At 35.4% G+C, this 22557-nt stretch overlaps 1 protein-coding gene across 4 annotated transcripts in view; it reads right to left on the bottom strand.

The window, feature by feature from the left end:
* LOC134378010 (cytochrome b5 reductase 4) overlaps positions 1 to 22557 on the bottom strand; it is an 87984-nt gene that overhangs the window by 24438 nt on the left and 40989 nt on the right. For 2 of the 4 annotated variants that reach the window (XR_010023600.1, XM_063096904.1), the window contains exons 4-9: positions 21182 to 21263; positions 8262 to 8291; positions 6145 to 6205; positions 4707 to 4764; positions 3030 to 3123; positions 623 to 655 (exon numbers count right to left, since the gene is read on the bottom strand). Coding sequence is in view for 3 of the 4 variants with exons in the window: in XM_063096904.1 (XP_062952974.1) it covers positions 623 to 655; positions 3030 to 3123; positions 4707 to 4764; positions 6145 to 6205; positions 8262 to 8291; positions 21182 to 21263 (358 nt within the window). In the remaining variant the exon portion in view is untranslated. The remainder of the gene's footprint in view (positions 1 to 622; positions 656 to 3029; positions 3124 to 4706; positions 4765 to 6144; positions 6206 to 8261; positions 8292 to 21181; positions 21264 to 22557) is intronic. The other 2 variants (XM_063096906.1, XM_063096905.1) reach the window with 2 other exon arrangements.

The raw sequence follows: 22557 nt of genomic DNA, 5'->3' as shown, positions 1-22557 counted from the left end.
AAGTCAATGAGCACTGATTTGAAGCTTAACCAAAATAAAAACATGGCCCTTGACTTTAAAGAGCTTAATTTATACAGTCTACAGAGCTTATTGTGGTATACGAAAAGGGTAGACACTGAACCAGTATATTGTACTCCAACAAGAAACCACCACTCCATGATGAGTCTTCTATTGCTAAACAGCTGTGTAAAAGCCACAGTGCACATTTATATGTAGCAATATTTACAATTTAGTGTGCTCTGTCAACATTAAACATTTAAATATACACATGTTAGAAAAATTTCTCTGGTCTAGTATATTTCCACAAGTTGCATGTCAGGAGCAGGGCAGAGATGAGGAAAGAATGGGAAATAGACAGGAATTTTTTTTTAAGGAGAGGAAAAGGAAAAGGTTAAGAGATGAAAGGAACAAGGGGGAAGAAAGAAGGGAAAAACCCAAAACCAGAGGGAGAGGTACATTAAAAAATTAATGTATTTGTTTATATAGAAAACATCATACTTTTGTTTTGCAACATGAAAATATACATATCAAAAATAAGACAAATGCTTATTTTTTTTTCTCTTTCTCCATATGTATGTGTCATATATGTATGCACATAAGTAACTTTTTGAAGGCAGCTTACCAGAAAAATCTTCCTGAACCTCATGGCTTAGCCCTGCCATAGAAAAATGTATTAAGTTAAAAATCCAACTTCAATTCATAATCCAATTTATATGAACACCATAAAAGATCATTTAAATGGTTCTTTTATGCACTATTTCAAATTCCTCAAGACAAGTAAAACATATTGAGACCAAAAGAAAATTATACTCAATCAAAATAGACATTCTAATTACTTAAATATGTATTTCTTCAATTTTTTCATTTCTTTCCCTATTAACTGAAGAGAAAATACTCAATTGCTCACAGTGGGTAACCCACACTAGTCCAAGCATGGTCTCAGACTGACTAGTCCAAGTATGGTCCCACACATGGTCCTAGAAACCAAAAAGGGAGCAGGCTAGGGAGAGAGGCAGCACCTGAAGCATGCACACCTCGATGTGAGTGCACGTGCATATGTGAACAGAGGCCAGGCCTGGGGCTAGCTTAGTTTTGCCTTCCTTATTGTTCTCTAAAACTGAATATCCATTCAATTATTGAAAAAAAATTTTATTGAGATCTGTATGTGCCAAGCACTTTCTAGGTGTTTCGGATACCACAGGTAACAGGAAATAAAAATCCCTGCCCTTATGCAACTTACATTCTAGAAGGAGATATAAGCAATGTTTTTACAAATATCTGCTCTAAATTTCACTGTTAATAACAGTTATCTGGAACTTAAAATTTTGCATTTTAATTCTCCCAATGCAATATTGGCTACCAAGAGTTTCATATTTTTGACTGCAGAATATTTGTATGTTTTTTTATATGTGTGCTAGCATAGGGTCTCCCAGTTTCCCCCACTTTTTCTATGTCCTGACAGAGAAATACAAAGTGTCTTGACCACTCTGTGACCCAGCCAGTTGCATGTTTTCCCTAGCAGGCTTGAACCCAAGCCTGAACCTTTAACATCTCAGGCACTGATAAAGGTATATAGGTTGTTGAGCAAAACAATGAAAGAAATTAGCCCTGGTCCTGAGCCAAATTCCTTAAACCCTCATATAAACTCCGTAGCCTTTCCCCCTTGTTGCAGACATACCTAAGTAGACATCCCCTGTCTCACTGTGTGTCCCAAGGATAGGCTGCAGCCCCCCTCAGTAAGTAAGTTCCCCTAATAAATGCTTTGGACCAATAACCTGGCATTTAGTGCTTCTTTCTTTGGAATCCCAACCGGACCCATCTCAATGGTTTTGTGCACTCCCTTGCGGAAACTCCTTGCCACCACTTTTGGGGCAACTCCAGCCACTGGTTCAGCTGCATGAATACTGTTAGCTGCAGTGTGAACGAAATTAGTCATAAAGTATTTGAAAAAATAATAGATGCTGGAACAGGGTTTACTTGAAGAGAAATCGTGACAGTGCTGATGGCTAATGTATACTTTTCTAGACATCAGAATGTCTGGTTAAAACTCTCCCATAAAAGGCAACTAGATCTTATACTAACAAAAAGTAACAGAAAAATAAAACATTCCATAAGGTAGGATATACTCATATTTCTGGAAGAAAGATTTGAGGTTATTTAATCTAATGAATAGGGGGAAAATAACAAACAAAAAAACCACTTATCAACTCTGACCAAATTCAGGACTAAAGGTATTTCATTAATATAGCAAAGCAGCGAGCAGAATGCTGAGTCTGCTGAGGTCTGGAGAATTTCATCCTGTTTTGCAAAAGTAACTGAAATGTTCTTTACATAAGAATAGAGACTTAAAACAATGTTACCAAGATTATTTTCTTGTTAGTATTGCTTGATTTTTTCATTTCCACCTTCTAACTAGAATATCATCAACTTCATAAAAGGAGAAAGAGTGAAATCCTAGAGTCAAGTTCATTATGGGTGAGAAGTAGATTAAGAATTTGGTGTCTTTGATTCCACATTTTAGTCCTGATTTATCTCTCAAAACTGACAGAAGTGAATTATATGGTTGGTCTTTGGCCATGAAAGCACAGGCAACTGAGGAGGGAAACAATACAAACTTGCAGCCCAGGTTGCTTTGGTGCAGCCTCTGACTCTCTGTAGCAGAGCTGGGAAGGAACGGGCCAGTGGAACGGGCCATCTAGCAAAGGATGGAGGAGAGTGTGACAGTCAGGCCTCCAGAGACTTGTTTGTAGGTGTCAAGTACAAGAAACTTGCTAAAGCTGGGCTAACAAATATTTTATATTATTATTGATCCTGACTGCATCTAATTGCTTAATCTTGGAAAGGTGAGGTCACACTGCCATTTGCTAGCATTTTTATTAGTATAAATTACAGAAAAAAATTGATCAGAAGTAACAAACCGAAATCACAACAGCATATAAAATATTATAGTTACCTAGACTGTAAACCAAGTAATTGCCATACTTACAGGAAACTGGAGCTGTTTCCATTAATAAAAATAACTCACTCACCAATATGTATAAGATATGAATAGTCCTTGATAATTGTTTCTGCTCTAAAGGAATCATCCAGATGATCAACTATGACTGAGTCTAAGTTGATATCCTTAAACAGAAAGTGAAAATACAAAGATTAAAAAGTAAAATTTTTTCCAAACTTCTACAACTATACTTTTAAGGTGATCAGTGAAAGTTCATATGGTGCTTCTTTACAGAACTCCCAAGCCAAATAAATGTTACTCCTGTTGCTTTTTTTTTTTCTCCTTTCCTACAACCCAGTTCTTCTCCTTCAAAGCACATATCACAATTTTAATTACGTATTTGTCTCTGTTAATATCTACCTTACCCACTAGTCTCTAAGCACTAAGTGTAAGGGACTATCTTCAGAATATTGCTTGGCACATAGTTAAGTGTTCAATAAATATTTGTTGAATAAGAAGTGTGGCAAAAAAAAAAAAAAAAAAAAAAATTAGAATCAGACCAGAAACCAAAATACTGTGTTTGTTTTAATCTTTCTACTATTGCGTGATGCTGGGCAAATTACATAACCTCTTGACCTTAACTTATCAAAAAATCAATGCACTAACAAATTTTTAGATGTCTCTAATTTCTACATAAACTTGCTGCAGGGCATTTTGGTACCTATCATTTATACCATACACTGAACATATTATTCCACATGGAAACCTTCCCCCTTCCCTCAGCCATCCATCCTCTGTGCCCCACTGATCTTACCAGTGGGAGTGGACCCCAACCTCCCTAGGCCCTGTCCTCTGGGTTTTGGACTGTGTGATGAAGACACAATAGTCAGAGGTAGTGGGAGGTGGGACAAGCAGTGCCTCTGGCCCTATTGGCTGTATCAGTAAGAGGCCGGTCACTCCTGCAGAACGGTCAGATTACGCTACAAGAGTCAGAGAAACCCACAGGCTCAGATGTGGTTCGGCTACTACAGAAGTAGCATGAATTGTCAAAAATTCCTAGCTGCCAGAATTTGTCTTTAAATCCACAAGGTTGCTCAAAGTGAGAAAACCTTGACAATTGCTGGAGAATGTGTTTGGAGATATTATAAATTGCTGATTTATGTGATTTCCCAGCTGGATTGTAAACCCTGTGAAATACAAGTTTCTATGTATCTGGCTCATGATTAGATAATCTAAGACAGTGCCTCACATAAAGTAGGTGTTACATAAATAGTGAATGAATTATCTCCCCAACTTTAGTTTCACAAGGGCATTTGAACACCATTAGTGGTGATTTAAACATACTAAGCTATAGCAGTACAGTCTCTCTAATCTCAATTTATACTCAGGAAATTTGTTCTTATGGTGAAGTTAACTGGGATTCACTTTTGTTATCCATGTTTTGGAAAAAAAAAAAATCACAAAAAAGCACACGAAATACTTCCTAATCTAGTCTTCTTAAGAGGCTACTGCATGGTTGTTAAGAGCATACACTCTAGCAAGAATGCTTGGAATCCAAATGCTAAATCTGCCACTTAGTGCATGACTTTAGGTAAATGACTTAATCTCTGTTTTCTTTTCTGTAAAACAGGAATAACAATAGTACCTACCTCACAGAGTTGTTGTGAAGAGTAAATAAGTTAATATAAGAAAAATGCTTAGAAAAAGACCTGACACATAACTAACATTACTATTTACATTCCCCTCCCAATTTAAAACATTTGTTTACCTTCTGTTTAGTATATATGACAACGGTGACTAAAGAGTCTGTTTGAAACCAGTCATAGCTGTAAAATATTAATAAAACAATGAATAATTAGATCAACAATCACATGCATTAACATATATTAAAGCATTAACTGTTTAAAATTTACAGTGAGAGATATATTTCTCTACGTTAAACTTTTTTCTAAATAAACAATGGTCTTACCATGTTATCTTCTTCATTATATAGCTGACAATTATTTTTAAATTAAAAATATCTATACTTCCATGTATTCCTACTTGGATAAAAACAAAATATCCTTGACAAGACAGTTTTTATAAAGGTTACACATCTCTTTACTAAAATCTTCTTTTATTAGAGTGATAACAAAGCACATGTTTTGTTAAGGAGCATGAAGAAATCTACATGCTAATTACCTTCTCTCCTCCCTTTCACAAATATATTACTACTAAAGAAACTAACTCATCAGGGTTGTTTAATGGGTCAATAGCAAACTTAAGATAAAACTAAGTCTTTTGTTTTGCTACAGCTATTGATCAAATTGATACTGTCTTTGCACTTATCGCAACACCTACATACAGGCATCCATAGGTGAATCTAGAGGAGGCGTCCCAGTCCTTTAATTTAAAATTGTATACAAAATAATTTAACAAATATAGAAAGATACTGCTGTTAGAATAATATAGACTGCCAGTGGAAAGAAGGGCATTAAAAGAAAGAACTACAGAGAACACACCTGAGGGTATAACCCAAACATTGGAAATATCATTAACAAAAATCTATGTTGCTTAATTTACTGCTACTGTTTAAGACCATTAGTGTACAACACAATTTGAAAGCTTTCCATTAAAAAAATGATTAAAAAAAAAAACTAGATGTACAAAAAATAGAACAGTTAAATAAATTATGGTATGGTCACATGATGGAATGCAAAGAAAAAATGCTTTCACAGAATATTTAATGACACAGGAAATTGCTCATAGAATATACTGCAAAACCAATATTATAAAAATAGAACAATACGAAAATAAGCATTATATAAATCAAACTGAAAGGAATAAATCAAATGTTAAGAGAATATATCTAGGGTTGGTAGGATTACAACTGATTTTATCACTTTCTTTTGTATTTCTCTCATTTTCCAAGTTTTCTACCATAGATGTACTTATTTATGTTTTTATAATCAGAAAAATATTTTAAAATAACTTTTTAAAGTGTTGGTGTTTCAAATGGATCAAACTTCAGCTATACTTAAAATTCATATTTATGGGACAGCTCATTCTTCAACAACATCTAATAAATGAGTCACTACAGTTATTGTCAAAGAAGCAAGATAAATAGTAAGCAATAAATCAAACTCAGTGCTACTTTATTTTTTTAAATGTGTGCATTTTTGTGTAGTACTGATTTAGCTTTAAAAGTCTAAAACAAGAATGCGTACCTTGGAGAACGAGGACCTTCTTTGGCAATTGTATCTGTCACTTGGCTCTTGGGAAGCATGCCTTCACAAAGAAAAATAAACAAAATAGCTACAGTTCATCTACATGGCATTTAAAAAATTGTTTTTGTTTTTTCAGTTTTTTACTGAAATATTACATATATACATAAAAGAATACAAATCATAGATGAAATACTGAGTGAAATTTTATGAAGTGAAACATACCCTGGTGACCAGCATCCTCTGTGTGCTCCCTTCCAATAACCACCCCTCCCCCAAGGATAATCACTCTTCTGACTTCCAACACCACAATTAGTTTTTGCCTGCGTTTGACCGTCCTATAAGTGGAATCACAAGATATTTTCTCTTTTGCTTGGGCTTTTGGTCCTACATTATGGATATTACAGTTCTTATGTCAAATAAGCATGATTGACAGTAAGCAATAAATCAAGCCTAGAGCTTTTGAGATTTTATCCATGTTGTTGAATGCATCAGTAGTTTGGTTCCTTTTTATTACTGAGCAGTATTACATTATATGAATAGACCACAATATTCATTCTCCTGATGATGGGCATTAGTATTGTTTCCAGTTTGGGGATATTATACACATAGCACTGTTACAAACATTCTTTTACACGCACATGTACATTCTTTAAGAATATATATTGATATTTCTGTTGGGCATACAGGATGTACACATGTTTAGCTTTAACAGATACTGCCAAACATCTTTCCAAAGTGGTTGTACCACATGGTCGTACTACTTTTTACCACAGTGTTTGAGAATTCCAGTTGCTCCACAACCTCACCAACATATGGTATTCTTTTTCCATTTTACTCATTCTTGTGAATATGCGTCAACATAGCATTTAAAAGCCCACTAAAGCAGTGGGTTTAAAATCATTGCAGAAAACTCTGAAACATGGAAGAACTTGAAATTCTGCAAACATTAAGAATTTTCCTCCCACGATAACAGTCCATTGTTTATATTGGTAAGACTTAGTTTGGAAAAAAAGAACACTGCTGCTAAATGACTTTTGATAATCACTGTAACAATTATATATTTCTTAAACTATGTGGGAAAAAATAATGATTAGTCTCTGGTAAGTCTTGGAATTCTCAATTTAGAATCTTTCCATGAACTTTCTGAAGTACCCTCATATATTCTAATCTTATAAGATCCAGTTCAGATCACTTGTGGAATGCTATATTCCACTCATAAGGCCATCTTTAACTTCATTTGTCAATTAGATAGATTTAGCCATTCCACAATGTATATAAACTTCAAAACATCATGTTGTACCTGATAAATGCATACAATTTTATCTGTTAATTAAAAAATTTTGAAAAAAACCCTTGAGGTTTTAGTTAAATGCAGTGCATTCAAACAAGGGTACCAAAAAAGTAAAGTTTTGGAAGCCATATGTGGTGGGAAAGGAAATGCCCAGTCTATCAGTTATTAGTCATTAAGCAATGGTTGTTTTCATTGTATCACTGAAGAGTCAATCATCGGAGAAAACCTAAGATCAGTCCCTCATTTCATGCAGTGTTATATCACCAGACAATTTTGGGTATTTGCATAAATACAGAAAGAAAAAAAAAAACTACTTCTAAATGTATATCGACTCAGTTCAGTCAGAGTAGCCTCATGCATTTTATGAGTCAGTACTGACCATCACATCAAACTTTTTTGGGGGAAGGGAAATGTTAGTCATAATTGCAAGTCATCCCAAATGGCTCCTGCTGCTGCTGCTCAGCCCAGAAAAGAGTAGTTTAATAAGCTATTCATCATCTGTATACAAACATTGGAGGTAAGCTCATATGCCTCAGGGAGTTGACTTGTTGGCAGACTTGTTTCTGAGGATGGAACTCCTAATTACTACAAGTATTTAAGCTGAGGGCAGATGAACATGTGTTCAGGAATGTCACAGACGGGACTATTAGAGGAATGGCTGGAATAAGGGGCCTAGAAAGTTCTGTCAAATCCTCTAAGTTTAGACCAACAAAGACATATTTTTTATTAAAAAAACCTAAATACCCCAGACAATTCTGTGAAGCAATACTGTACATAAACATGTGAATATAACTAATTTTTTTTATTACACATTTATATGACTTACCGTTTAAGACTTTCTTTTCCTCATGATAGTCTGCATAGTGATTTAGGAAAAAAAGTCAGATAAGAATACTACAATGTCAAAGAGACTATCAGTACCAATTACTGATTTAAAGATAACAGCCCTTCTTTCTTGAAGGACTTTCTTCTAAGACCTGAGGAGAAAAATAAGGCTAATAAATAGATGGCCTTTGTTTCAAATAAGTAAGTTTCATCTCTCAAGATTGTCAGGCCATTTTTCTAGGTGTTTGTCTCCCACCTCACTGGGCTTTTTTTCTATTTCTTTAGTCACTTTTTTCTAATGTCTTGATCAATTTCTCTAGAGAGCATATAAAAACCCGTTGTGTCCAGGTTATATCATATTCTAAATTAGTCTTAAATAACTATAATTTATTAGATTACATTTTATAAATAATAAAACACACATGTTAATAACCCAAAGATGTCTTATCTCTCTTTTATTGAGGTCAGTACTTAAATGATCATTGTTAGTACAAGTTTAAGTGGCCAAAATGCTGAAAATATGTTAAGACTTTCACATATATACAGAATGAAATTATCAGTGTTACAACTGAAAAAAAAAAATTAACAGGTATTTTCTTTCAGGATAGCAACCAACCCGCAAATATATATTATATCTTAATAACCACAAGTGCTATACCATTATGGTCAAAATAAACCTCTCAGCAAGTTGTCAGAGTTTAAAAACAAAAAAAGAATGATAAGCTAACACAAAACATCCAAGTAGTAAAATTGAAAGACATCACTTGTTAAGTTGACCAACATCACACCTTGTTTTATAGAAAAAGAAACTAACTTAAAGCTTTCAAATAGAAAATTTTTTTTCCTGTAGCTGGCCAGTATGGGGATCTGAACCCTTGACCTTGGTGTTATAACACCTCACCCTAACCAACTGAACTAACCAGCCAGCCCTAAAATTTTTTAATCACCAGAAATTCAATAATTACTTTCACTCCCCTCACCTGTCGCAAAATAATTACAATTAAGGAAGCCAGATGCTCATCCATTTTGTTTCCCCCATTTACCAAAATAATTTTATAACTGAAAGAGATTTTAACAACAGACAGCAAATTATCATCCAATCTTCTCATTTAAGACTAAAAATCAGAGGTGAAGGATTTGAATGAAATCCACAGCTCTTCAGCAACAAAGCAAGATTAGACTTGTCTCCCCTGAAATTCAGCCCTATTTTTCTTAGTATGCCATTGCTAGAGTTAACAGTTCTTAAAAAGAAACAAGACCAAAAAAGCATTTAAATTATACCTCAGAATGAGCTTTGTATATCTAGTCATTACAGTGTGCAAGAAATCATTGATGTCCCCACTTGGCCACTTACTTTCATGAAGTCTGTTTTATCTGTCTTTGCTACTGCAATTGTGATTATGTGTTTTATCTTAAAACAGCAAATTCACAGTAACATAAGTAAGTTAAATCTATTTTCAGTGTGCAATATAATTGTCAGTTTGATAAATCTCATTCATCACATAAAACAATTTGTTTTTATCTAAGAGGCGCACAGATTTTGAAAAATGTCCCAGTAATTTGTTTCTAAGAAAAAAAGAATATATTATTTCATATGTTTATTTCCTGCCAGATGTGAATTGATTTGAATCTGTCAGAACTTTCTAGATTTTGATAAATTAGTCATTTTTTCCCTGAGTCTTTTTTTAATACAAGAAGTACCAGTAGGAAGAGAACTTCCACTTAAATGATTTCAATTACCTATAAAAACTCTTCTAGTATGTTTTTACAACTCTTTTAAAAACTGAGTCATAAAAATAGAGATTATTTTCTACTCATAAGCATATTTACATCCGAATCATTTTAGTTACAGGAGATACTTTCCTTTCTGAAAAAAATCTGATATTCTCTCTTGATAACTAAAATGCCATCATTTGGTTGGTTCCACGGCCAATTGAATTTGTATCTTCGCATAATGTTAGTTAAACTGCATTACTCTGATAACAGCCTGTATTTCTGGAGAGGTCAGAGTCATTTAGAAGATTAATGCTGGGATCTAACAGCACTCTATTCTTCCTTGATTAAGAGGGTTTAGGTGAGGATTTTAATTATGTCCCCAATCTAGTTTACATCTGCTGAGTGGAGCCACAGGACGACCGCCTGGGATAAAGAAAGAAAAATTTGTTTTATCTGTACGCTCATTCTTTCAATAAATATCTGCTGACCATCATCTTGATAGGGATATTGAAGAAGATAGAGAAGAAAGAAATTTGACCAATTTTACAGAAGCTGAACTTCTGCTGGCAGCTATCCCATTAAATACTTGTCTTGTCCTTGCTCACAGTGCCATGATGGTAACAGGATCCTTTGAAATTAATGCCTCAGCACCCTATGGGTCCTGGTGTCTATCTTGATCCCTGGCTCTACACATGCCAGGGTTTGCCTGGTATGAACCGGAGAGCTGTCCATTGTCTACATACCAGCCTAACATACATGTGCCACTAATACCATCATTTTTAAGAATAAAAAACCAATGCATGTAAAAAAGGTTTCTCTATGGGTATTTCAGCACTACTAACATTTTGGGCTGGATAATTCTTGGTTGTAGGAGTCTGTCCTGTGCATTGTAGGGTATTTAGCAGCATCCCTGACTTCTCTACACATTGTGAAATGTCCCCTGAGAAACAAAATCAGCCCCAGTTAAGAACCATTGGCATGTACCAAAGGAAAATAAATTATGCAAAAGAGGATACCATAAGTGAGGGGATTCTCTGACTTACAAAAGGAGGCATCCATGATTTCTTCAAATAGTAGGCTTATCCAATTAAGTAACTCTGTAGCCTTTAGTTAGGCACAAGACTTAGTATTTTCACTTTTAAACTGAGGGTATTAGAACAGCTCTAAATTCCTCTTCCACTTCTAATACTGGGTTCAAAGTGCTTTATGGTCATTAACTGCTAGAGAGAATAGGCATGAAACCTAAAAACAATAAATTATTAGAAACTATGAAAAAGGCAAAAGGCAGCCACATGGGTCCCTGGCAAGCGGGCCCTGCCCCCAAAATCCTGACCCAGCCGCTGCCAAGGGCACCAGTGCAAGAGGCAACCATGTAGGACCCTGGCAAGTGAGCCCTGCCCCTGAGAGCCTGACCTGGCCACTGCTGAGGGTGCCAGTGCAACAGTTAGCCACACTGTCAGAAATACTCTCTGCCACTACTGCAGACACCAGTGCTGAATGAATGGGCCATGACACATTACACCAACTGCTGCCACAAGAATGGCTCACTGCCATACCAGCAGCCACCACTACTTCATAGGCGACTAGCTGACCACTCATCAACATAGAGGAAGAGTCACCAGTGGAGCCCAGGGAAAGAGGAAAGAAAAAAAAGAAAACCCATCCGTGTCACTCATTCAAGTCAAAGAGAACCAGTATACCCCAGTGCACCTATCAGGGTCAGGGGGAGCTAGCCAGGGTGCCAAAGGCCTGCCCAAGAACACCTATCATAACCTAAGAGTGACAAGACTCCAAGAAGCTACCCCCCAAAATTCGTGAGCTTGCCCATGTCCTGAGGAACCAACATAGTGTCACCAACATCAGCAAGGAAATACTAAGTGCCACAGAGGCACTCTCATGTAACTCTAACACTGAATTTGGCCAAAGCATCTACACAGAGACTACGTTACTGCATATACCTGGAACCAACTACGTTACTGCATATACCTGGAACCAATACTAACACATCCCATTCAACGGTCATTATGAAACATATCTACAAGAGGAATTCCCTCTCCTCAAACCCCACTCCAGAGTACAACAAGGAACTACTCTACCAGATGACTAGACACCAATGCACAGATATAGAAGTATGAAAAAATAAGAAAATATGCCGCCAAAGGAATATAATAATTCTCAAATACCAAATCCTATAGAACAGGAAGTCCTTGAAATTACTGAAAAGGTATTTTGAGCAATAATTCTAAGGAAACTCACTGAAATACAAGAAGACTCAGATAACACAACAAAATGAGAAAAAATATCCAAGACCTGAAGGAAGAAATGTACAAAGAAATTAATGCCCTAAAAAGAATGTAGCAGAGGTCATGGAGCTCAAGGATTCATTCAATGAAATAAAAACACAACAGAGAGCTTAAATGGCAGACTAGAATAAGCAGAAGAAATAATTTCTAATCTTGAAGGTGGCCTTTTTGAAATAACACAGGTGGATAGAAAATAAACAATAAAGAATTTTTTTAAATGATGACAATCTAAGAGAAACAGCAGACAACCTTAGTACACAAATATCTGAGTCATGGGTGTTCCAGAAGGGAGGAAAAAGGAAAAGCCTTGAAAAACATATTCAATGAAATAATAGTGGAAAACTTCCCAGGTACAGGCAGAGACATGGACCTTCAGATCCAGGAGGCTCAAAGATCCCCAAACACATTTAATCTAAAAAAGGTCCTCACCAAGACATGCTATAGCCAAATTGGCAAAGCTCAAAGACAAAGAGAGAATCTTAAAAGCAGCAACGGAAAAGCATCAAGTCACCTATAAGAAAGCCCCTATTAGACTAAAAGTAGACTTCTCATCAGAAACCCTAAAGACAACAGAAAATGGAACAATATAGTCAAAATACTAAAAGACAAAAATTGCCAGCCGAGAATACTAAAACCAGCACAGCTATCCTTCAGAAATGAAGGAGAAATATACTTCCCAAACAAAAACTGCAGAGGTTCACCATCACACAACTAGCCCTACAAGAAATCCTCAAGGGAGTACTGCACCTGGTACCTGAAAAACAGCCATCACTACCCTGAATACACAAGAAAGAACAAAACCCACAAGAAAAACAAAAATGCAAATGATAAAGAGAAAGAAACTTTATCTAATCACCTCAAGAAACCAACAAACACAGAAGACAAACTAAAACAGAAAGAAAGGAATGAAAGATATTTAAAACTTCCAAACAAAAATCAAAAAAATGCCAGGACTAAATCAACACCTTTCAATAATAACTCTTAGTGTAAAAGGATTAAATTCCCCACTCAAAAGATGCAGACTGACTGACTGGATTAAAAAGACTCTTCAAGAGACTCACCTCAGCTGTAAAGACAAATACAGACTAAGAGTGAAAGGATAGAAAAAGATATACCATGCAAATAGAAACCAAAAACAAGCAGGACAAGCTATTCTTCTATCATATAAAATAGACTTTAAGCCAGAAACCATAAAGGAGACAAAGAAGGCCACTATATAATGATAAAGGGATCTATCCAACAAGAAGACATAACAATCACAAACATATATGCACTCAACAGCAGAGCAACCAGATATATAAAGCAAACACTATTAGACCTAAAGAAAGAGATAGCCCCCAAGTACCATAATAGTTGGGGACCAGAACACCCCTCTCTAAACATTGGACAGATCATCTAGGCAAAAAATCAACAGAAAAACAGAAGATTTAAACCATACTTTAGACCAATTGGACTTGGCAGTCATCTACAGAACACTTCATTCAACAACCACAGGATACATATCCTTCTCATCAGCACATGGAACATTCTCCAGGATAGACCACATGTTAGGTCACAAATCAAATATCCACAAATTTTTAAAAATTGAAATTATTTCACGTATTTTTTCAGACCCCAATGGACTAAAACTAGAAATCAATAACAAATGAAACTTTGGAAACTATAAATACACAGAAATTAAAAAACATTCTCCTGAATGAAATATGGGTCCAAGAAAAAAATTAAACAGGAAATTGATATATTTCTTGAAACTAATAATACATAATACCAAAAGCTGTTAGGAGACTACAAAAGCAGTACTAAGAGGGAAGTTTGTTGCAATAAACACTTACATGAGAAGAACAGAAAGATTACAAATAAACAACTTCACATACACCTCAAATAGCTACAAGAACAAGAACAATCCAACCCCAAAGTTAGTGGATGGCAAGAAATAATTAAGATCAGAGCAGAACTAAATGAAATAGAAACCCACCCCAAAATACAAAAGATTAATGAAACAAAAAGTTGGTTTTCTGAGAAGATAAACAAAATAAACAAGCCATTTGCTAGGCTAAATAAAAACAGAAGAGAGAAGACACAAATAACAAAAAATTAGAAATGAAAATGGAAACATTAAATCTGATATCACAGAAGTACAAAAAATCACTAGAGACTATTATAAGCAATTGTACGACAACAAATTTGAAAACCAAGAAGAAATGGACAAATTTCTGGACACATACAAACTACCAAGACTGAACCAAAAAGACACAGAAAACCTGAACAGACCAATAACAAGCAAAGAGATTTAAGCTGTAATCAGCACTCTCCCAATAAAGAAAAGCCCAGGACCAGAAGGCTTTCCTGTCGAATTCTACCAAACCTTTAAAGACGAATTAATAACAATTCTCTTCAAACTATTCCAAAAAATTAAAACAGAAGCCATTCTCCCAAGCTCATTCTGTGAGTCAAACATCACCCCGATTCCAAAACCAGACAAAGATGCAACAAAAAAAGGAAACTATAGGCTAATATCTTTGATGAATATAGACATAAAAATCCTCAATAAAATATTAGCAAATAGAATACAGCAACACATCCAAAAAATTATACACCACAATCAAGTGGGATTCATCACAGGGATGCAAGGATGGTTCAACATATGCAAGTCAATAAATGTGATACAGCACATCAACAAAATCAAAGACAAAAACCATATGCTCACTGAAAAATCATTTGATGAAATTCAACATCCCTTCATGACAAAGACTCTCAGCAAATTAGGTACAGAAGGAAAGTATCACAACACAATAAAGACCATATGTTACTAACCCACCACCAATATCATCCTGAATGGTGATAAGATGAAAGCTTTTCCCTTAAGAAGGGGAACAAGGCAAGGATGCCCACTCTCACCACTCCTGTTTAATATAGCATTGGAAGTACTAGCCAGAGCAATCAGGGAAGAGAAAGAAATACAGGGCATCCAGATTGGAAAAGAAAAAGTCAGTGTCCCTGTTAGCAGATGACATAGTCCTATAGAGAGAGAAGCCTAAAGACTCCATAAAAAAAATCTTATAGTTGATAAATGATTTCAGCAAAGTTGCAGGATCCAAAACCAACATACAAAAATCAGTAGCAGTTTTATACTCTAAGAATGAACTAGGGCCGACCCCGTGGCACACTCGGGAGAGTGCGGCACTGGGAGCGTGGTAGCACTCCCGCTGCAGGTTCAGATCCTATATAGGGATGGCCGGTGTGCTCACTGGCTGAGCGTGGTGCGGCCAGTCACAAAAAGGACAAAAAAAAAAAAAAAAAAGAATGGACTAGCAAAAAAAGAAATCAAGAAAGCCAGCCCATATATAATAGACATCAAAAAAATAAAATACTTAGGAATAAAGTTAACCAAGGATGTGAAAGATCTTCATGATGATAACTACAAATCACTGTTGAAAGAAATTAAAGAGGACACAAGAAGATGGAAAGATATTCCATGCTCTTGGATTTAAACAATTAACATTGTGAAAATGTCCATACTACCCAAAGTGATCTACAGATTCAATGCAATCCTCATCAAAATACCAATGACATTCTTCACTAGAAATGGAAAAAGCAATCCTAACATTCATAGGGAACAACAAAAGACTGAATATCCAAAGCAATCCTGAGCAAAAAAATATAGAGCCAGAGGCATAACACCACCTGACTTCAAGTTACACTACAAAGTTACTCAGAAATCAACCCAGAAATACCTACAGCCAACTGATCTCTGACAAAGGCACCAAGAACATACACTGGGGAAAAGACTGCCTCTCTGATAAATGGTCCTAGGAAAATTGAACATCCATACATAGAAAAATGAAACTAGACCCGTACCTCTCACCATAAACCAAAATCAACTCAAAATGGATTAAAGACCTAAATATACATCCTGAAATTATAAAACTCCTAAAAGAAAACATAGGGGAAACACTTCAGGAAGTAGGACTGGGTAAAGACTTTATGAATAAGACCCCCAAAGCACAGGCAACAAAAGGAGAAATAAACAAATCAGATTATATCAAACTAAAAAGCTTCTGCACAGCAAAAGAAACAATTAACAGGGTGAAAAGACAAAGAAAGAAAATATTTGCAAAATATGCATCCAACAAAAGATTAATATCTAGAATAGGTAAGGAACTCAAACAACTTAACAGTAAAAAAACAAGTAACCCAATTTAAAAATGGGCAAAGGAGCTGAATAGGCATTTTCTCAAAGGAAGATATACAAATGGCCATCAGACACATGAGAAAATGCTCAACATCACTCAGCATGCAGAAAATGCAAATCAAAACCACGGTGAGATATTACCTTACTCCAGTTAGACTGGATATTATGAAAAAGAGAATAATAAATGCTGGCAAGGATGTGGAGAAAGGAGAACCCTCCTACACTGTTGGTGAGACTGTAAAATGGTGTAGCCATTATACAAAATGGTATAGAGGTTTCTCAAACACCTACAGATAGTACTGCCATAGGACCCAGCAATCCCACTGCTGAGTATATATCCAAGGTAATGGAAATCATCATGTCTACAGTATACCTGTACTCCCATGTTTACTGCAGCTCTATTTGCAATAGCCAAGAGTTGGAATCAACCTAAATACCCATCATCAGATTAGTGGATAAGGAAAGTTTGCCATATTTATAAAATGGAACTATATTCTGCCATAAAAAAGAATTAAATACTGTTATTTGCAGCAACATGGATGAACTTAGAGAAAATTATGTTAAGTGAAATAAGCCAGGCACAGAAAAAGAAATACACTTGACCTCATCCTAGCAAAACACTCATGATCAAAAGAGGTACAGACTGATTCACTTCACAACCCCATTCTCATATGTCCTGTCAATGATGATAATACTTTATTTTTCACAGAAACAGAACCATCTTTCATGATGAAACACATCATTATATGCTGGTTTATACCTGATAATTGTAGTAAGACATGAAGGAATCAAACATAACCTCAGCACTATAGAAGTAGAGGGGCAAAGGAGGCCACAACAGAAATAACCGTTTCTATTACCTCTACGGTCTGTTGCTTCTTATGTACTAGGTGGTTAGAAAGCATTATTTTATTTAATCCTTACAATAACATTAAGATTTTCTATTCTTAAATTCTGTTTTATTGATGAAGGAAAAACACTCAGATCCATTAACTGATTCCTAAGAACACAACAACTTATAAGTGGCAGAGAGATTTAAACCCAAATCTTTCTGCAGGTTATGCTGCCTCAGCAATCAATATCAGGGTTAGAGGCAATATATAAAAGGAAGCTTTTCATGAATTTATAATTATATGGTATCTTGGAGTCCATAACTTATTCTGGGTAAGAAATGTGTTTGCACTCCCCTGAACCAGGTGGTTAGGAGAAGATGGAATAGTGATTTATGATTAGGGTTTAGTCTGAAATCCTTAGTTTCCTCAGCCCTTCTGATTTTGGTTTCATGATTTTTTTTTTTTTTTTTTTTGTTGCTAGTCTTATGTACCTTTGTTTTATCCTTACTACCAAATGATTCTAGGTTGTCTATTATTTTCTCTCAGCACCTCCAAGATACTGTTCTACTCTTTTCTGGATTCTGTTGTTCTAGTAAATTAGCTGTAACAGCTAGTAAATTACAGTAGAAAATCAGCTGTCGATTTACTAATCATTGGTTTGTTAGTAAGTTTGTCTGCTTCTCTCTGGCTGCTTTACGTATCTTCTCATTGTCTTTGGTGTTCTATAGTTTCACTATGAAGGGTCTATATGTTGATTTCTTTTTTTTTATCTTGCTTGGCATTTGCTGAACTTGAAGATTTATGATACTGATTCTGGAAAATTCTAAGCCATGATCCCTTCAGACATTGCCTCTACCTCATTCTCACTACTACTTCTTTCTAGAAATCTTATTACAAGTGTTAGGTTTTATTACTCTATCCTCCATGTTTCTTGCATATTTTTCTATCTTACTCTTTGTGCTACACAGTCTGTGGAAGTTCTGTTGTTCAATTGTGCAGTTCACTAAACTCCTCTACTATATATAATTATTTGACTCTTCATGCTCTGCACTTTTTAATTTCACCAGCTTCATTTTTCATTTCTAAAAGTTCTAGCTGGTTCTTTTTGAATACTACATGATTATTGTTAATAGTCTCTCATTTTCAACTCATGTTATTAATTCATTCTTATTTTCTTAAGTATTTAAAACATAATTATTTTTATCTTATATATGGATAATGAAGTCCTAGGGGTGAAATTCTGCTGCTATCTGTTTCTGCTGACTTATTTCCTGTTGTTGTTCTCTAATTTCTTCTTGTGCACTAATAATAGTCTGATCTGTACCTGTGGGAATTTTGAGGATTTCAGGTTGAAAGTGTGTTCCTCCATTAAACATTTGCATATACATCTGCTAAGCAGCCTGGGAAACCAATAAGGAGAGGTCATTTTATTCCTTTGGAGTTTCTGAGAACATACAGGTGATATATTTGAATTCTAAATTCTTATGTGGGTAGGACTGTGGTTACAAATTCTCAGAGGACTCTGTTTTTCTCTCCTAAATCACTGTGACAAGAAGTTAAATAATCACAAGATACCCTTACATCTCCCTTTGTTATTGAACAGATTTACTTCAAGGCTTCCCATTTCCCTGATAATATAGCTGTTCAGAGTCTGAGCCAATAGGCAGGGGTCTCAGTTCCAACTCAATTTATGAACCCAAGACCCTGTCTTCCATCCCTGTGTAACCATCAAAATTCCTGTGCAGCTCTAAGTTCCTAGTATCTATATAAGGGCTTGGAGAAATGGCAGCTTCAGAGCTAGCTTATCACTCTGGATTGCTGCTTCCACCTACTTTTTTATTTTATTTTTTAATGTGGAAATTTCCTTGTAAACTAATCTGCTCATTTAAAATGTTGTTTGTTGGGCCGACCCCGTGGCGCACTCAGGAGAGTGCAGCGCTGGGAGCGCGGCAGTGCTCCCACCGCGGGTTCGGATCCTATATAAGGATGGCCAGAGCACTCACTGGCTGAGTGCAGTGCGGCCGGTCACAAAAAGACTAAATAAATAAATAAATAAATAAAAAATAAAATGTTGTTTGTTGTATTTGATCATGCATTTTGGGGAGTATCTATCTTTCATTTCCAGATAGGAAGGAGGGAACACAGAAAAGTCCTTTTACTAATTTCATGTCTCCTTTGGAATAGAAGCCTGAAGGGCCTTCCCCTTGTATACATCTGATCACAGAATAACACTTGACGTTTACTACCATATTGTACATAGAAGATACATAATGTTCAGGATGAGGTGAAATCAGTCATTTAGAAATTTTAGTTAGGACCATATCTCCTGCTGGCACTGAATCAGTGAATTTAAGAGCCAATGAAGGGGAGACAGGGATTTTTAAAGGGAAAAATAAGGTGGTTAGAAAAATATCTAAACACCTAAGTCCAAACTTGTTTGTTTTTAGTGTATATACATATTGCTTATTTGTTTTGTAGCAATTTGAAGAAAAAGACATAATCCTTATTGATCATCTATCACACTTACTGTGCAAGGAACTTTACTCATGTTAATTCTTAGCCCTATGAATCACTGTACAGATTAGAAAACTGAGGCTCAGAAGTGGGAATTTGCCCAAAGATCACACAGCCAACAGGCCATGGGGCTAGGATTCAAATCTAGATACTGCCTATGCTATTTCCATACTGCTGATCAAGGCCTCTGGCAATAAAGCCTTGAATTACAAAATTCAGTGAACTAAATAGTGGAAGACTCTGGTTGAACAAACCAATTTATTACTAATTTTAGTGTCAAGGTAAGAAGTTACACAAAAGAAATGACTATCATTCCTATACAGAGAAGGGTTATGCAAAGCATTCCTGCTACTCTGATTCCATTTCTAAAATTTTCAAAGGGTGCTCTTCTGAAAGAACCTTAGGAAGTAAAAAGATGACTTTGAACAATGACCACATTTTGTAGAGCCCCATCTCAGAGATAAGGGGAAGAAATGGGTTGTACTTTAAAAGAAGTTCAAAATAAGAATAGAGGTTATCTATGGTGAGGGGGCAAGGAACAGTGATGAAGTTTGGATGTGTTGTCCCCTCCAAAACTCATGTGGAAATTTGATTCTCAATGTGGCAGTGTTGGAAACTGATTGGGTCATGGGGGCAGATTCCTCTATTAGTTCCTGCTAGAACTCATTGTTTATAGAAACCTAGCACCTTCTCTCTCTCTTGCTTCCTCTCTTGCTTCCGCTTGCCATGTGATCTGCTTGTACCTGCCAGCTGCCTGCCACTTTCCACCATGAGTAGAAGCAGCCTGAGGTCCGTGCCAGACACAGCTGTTCCAGAATCATAAGCAAAATAAACCTCTGTTCTTCATAAATTACCCAGTCTCAGGTATTTCTGTTACACCAACACAAAATGGACTAATATAAACAGGAAGGTTCGAGGCACATGGGAGACAAAGCTGAGAGGGAAAATTTCACTGTACAACTTTTTACATTTTCTGATTTTTAAATCATGTGAATATATTACTTATTCAAAAAATTAAATTCTAAAAAACTATTCTAAAAATCAACCCTATCATAGTGCTGTAGCTAATCTGCCTATGAAACAACAGAATAAGAGATTAATGAAAACTAAACAAAGAGTAAATAAAGTTCTCTCAATTCTACAATGCTTCCTCCTTACACTACGAATTTTCTCTAAAAACATGTCAAATTTTTAAGGGAAGATCACTGATTCTAGTATAACCTTTAGAGTGGCTAGACCAGGAGGCCAGTGAAAATGAGAAAAATATAGTGACTTATTTAAATCTATTTGTTGAAATACAAATAGAAAAAAAAAGTACATGTGCATCACACATCAACTCCTGTTTAGCACCAACACCACTTACCTTTTGGAATGGTAGGCTTAACTGCCATTCTGCCAACCAGGCATTCTTTCAGCATGGATTCATAATTGACCCAACGATGAACCTGGTATAAAAGATAAATGACAGAAAAGCAATATGACTGCTAATTCCACAGGATGGTCTTATTATATTATGAGCAAAACTATACCTTAAACCACTCTGAACACACACGTAAAAACTAAGAAGTAAATTCAATTAGCCAACAAGGGAGTGACAGAAAAGCAGCATGGATAGGGATTGTTTAGAACAGTGTTTTCAAAGTACTGTCTACAGACCTCTGGAGGTTGCTGACATCCTTTCAGATATCCATGAGATCTCAATTTTGTTTCATGATAATAATATGTTATTTGCCTTTCTCACTGTTCGGACATTTGCACTGATGCTATGCAAACAATAGTAATAGCACCAATCAAGGCATGGCTCCAAATGATATAGAACTAGTAATCATGTTCTTCACCACCACGGACCCACAAATTGGGGGGAGCGGGGAATACTTAAGCATTTTAAAAAATATCCTTTAAGAAGCAGAAAAATCATTAATTTACTTAAATCTGGACCCTGGTCTTTTTTTCTATTTTGTGCGACAAAATGGGAAATTCTCAAAAACATTTCGGCTATAAATTTTGATGGCTGCCCCAAGGAAAAACACTAAGGCAATTGTTCGATTTGCAAATTGAACTGGGCTTTTTTCAAGAAAGACCATTTGTACACAAAAGAATGATAAACAAACTGATTATTCAGACTTGGATACTTAACAGACATTTCCTTGCATATTAACAAAGTGAGAATGTCACACTTCAAAAAAAAACAACTGATAGTATTTGTTGCCATACACTACTGGTGGGAATTAAATTTAAACAACCTTTCTGGAGGGCACCTTCTCAATATGCATTAAAAGTCTTAAAATATGCAGCTCTTTCACTCAAATATTTAGAAATTTACTTGAGAAAATATTTGCATATACACAAACATGCAGGTACCTAGACACTCATCATAGCAAAATATTGGAAACAATCTAAATGTCCAATTGTACAAGACCAGTAAAGGAAAATCATAATACGTTGCTCAATAAAATCATTATATAATCTGCATATTTGGATATATAATTATCATATAATCATTATATAATCATTTAACTATAATATTTTATGACCTATATATACAGATATATAATCATTAAAATAATCGGGTCAAATAATATTATGGTATGTTCCTGAGTAAATAAATATACAATAAAATAGCAAATACATAAAAAATGTACATGTATTTATAAATGGGCACTCATTTACTAACATAAATTGAAATTTCATTTACCAAATATTTATGCAGCATCCACTAATATGAAAGCACTACCTCAG

Source organism: Cynocephalus volans, chromosome 5 (assembly GCF_027409185.1).
Source record: "Cynocephalus volans isolate mCynVol1 chromosome 5, mCynVol1.pri, whole genome shotgun sequence".
NCBI lineage: Eukaryota > Metazoa > Chordata > Mammalia > Dermoptera > Cynocephalidae > Cynocephalus > Cynocephalus volans.
Note: the sequence above shows the minus strand (reverse complement) of the source record. Positions and strands in the feature narration are given on the sequence as shown.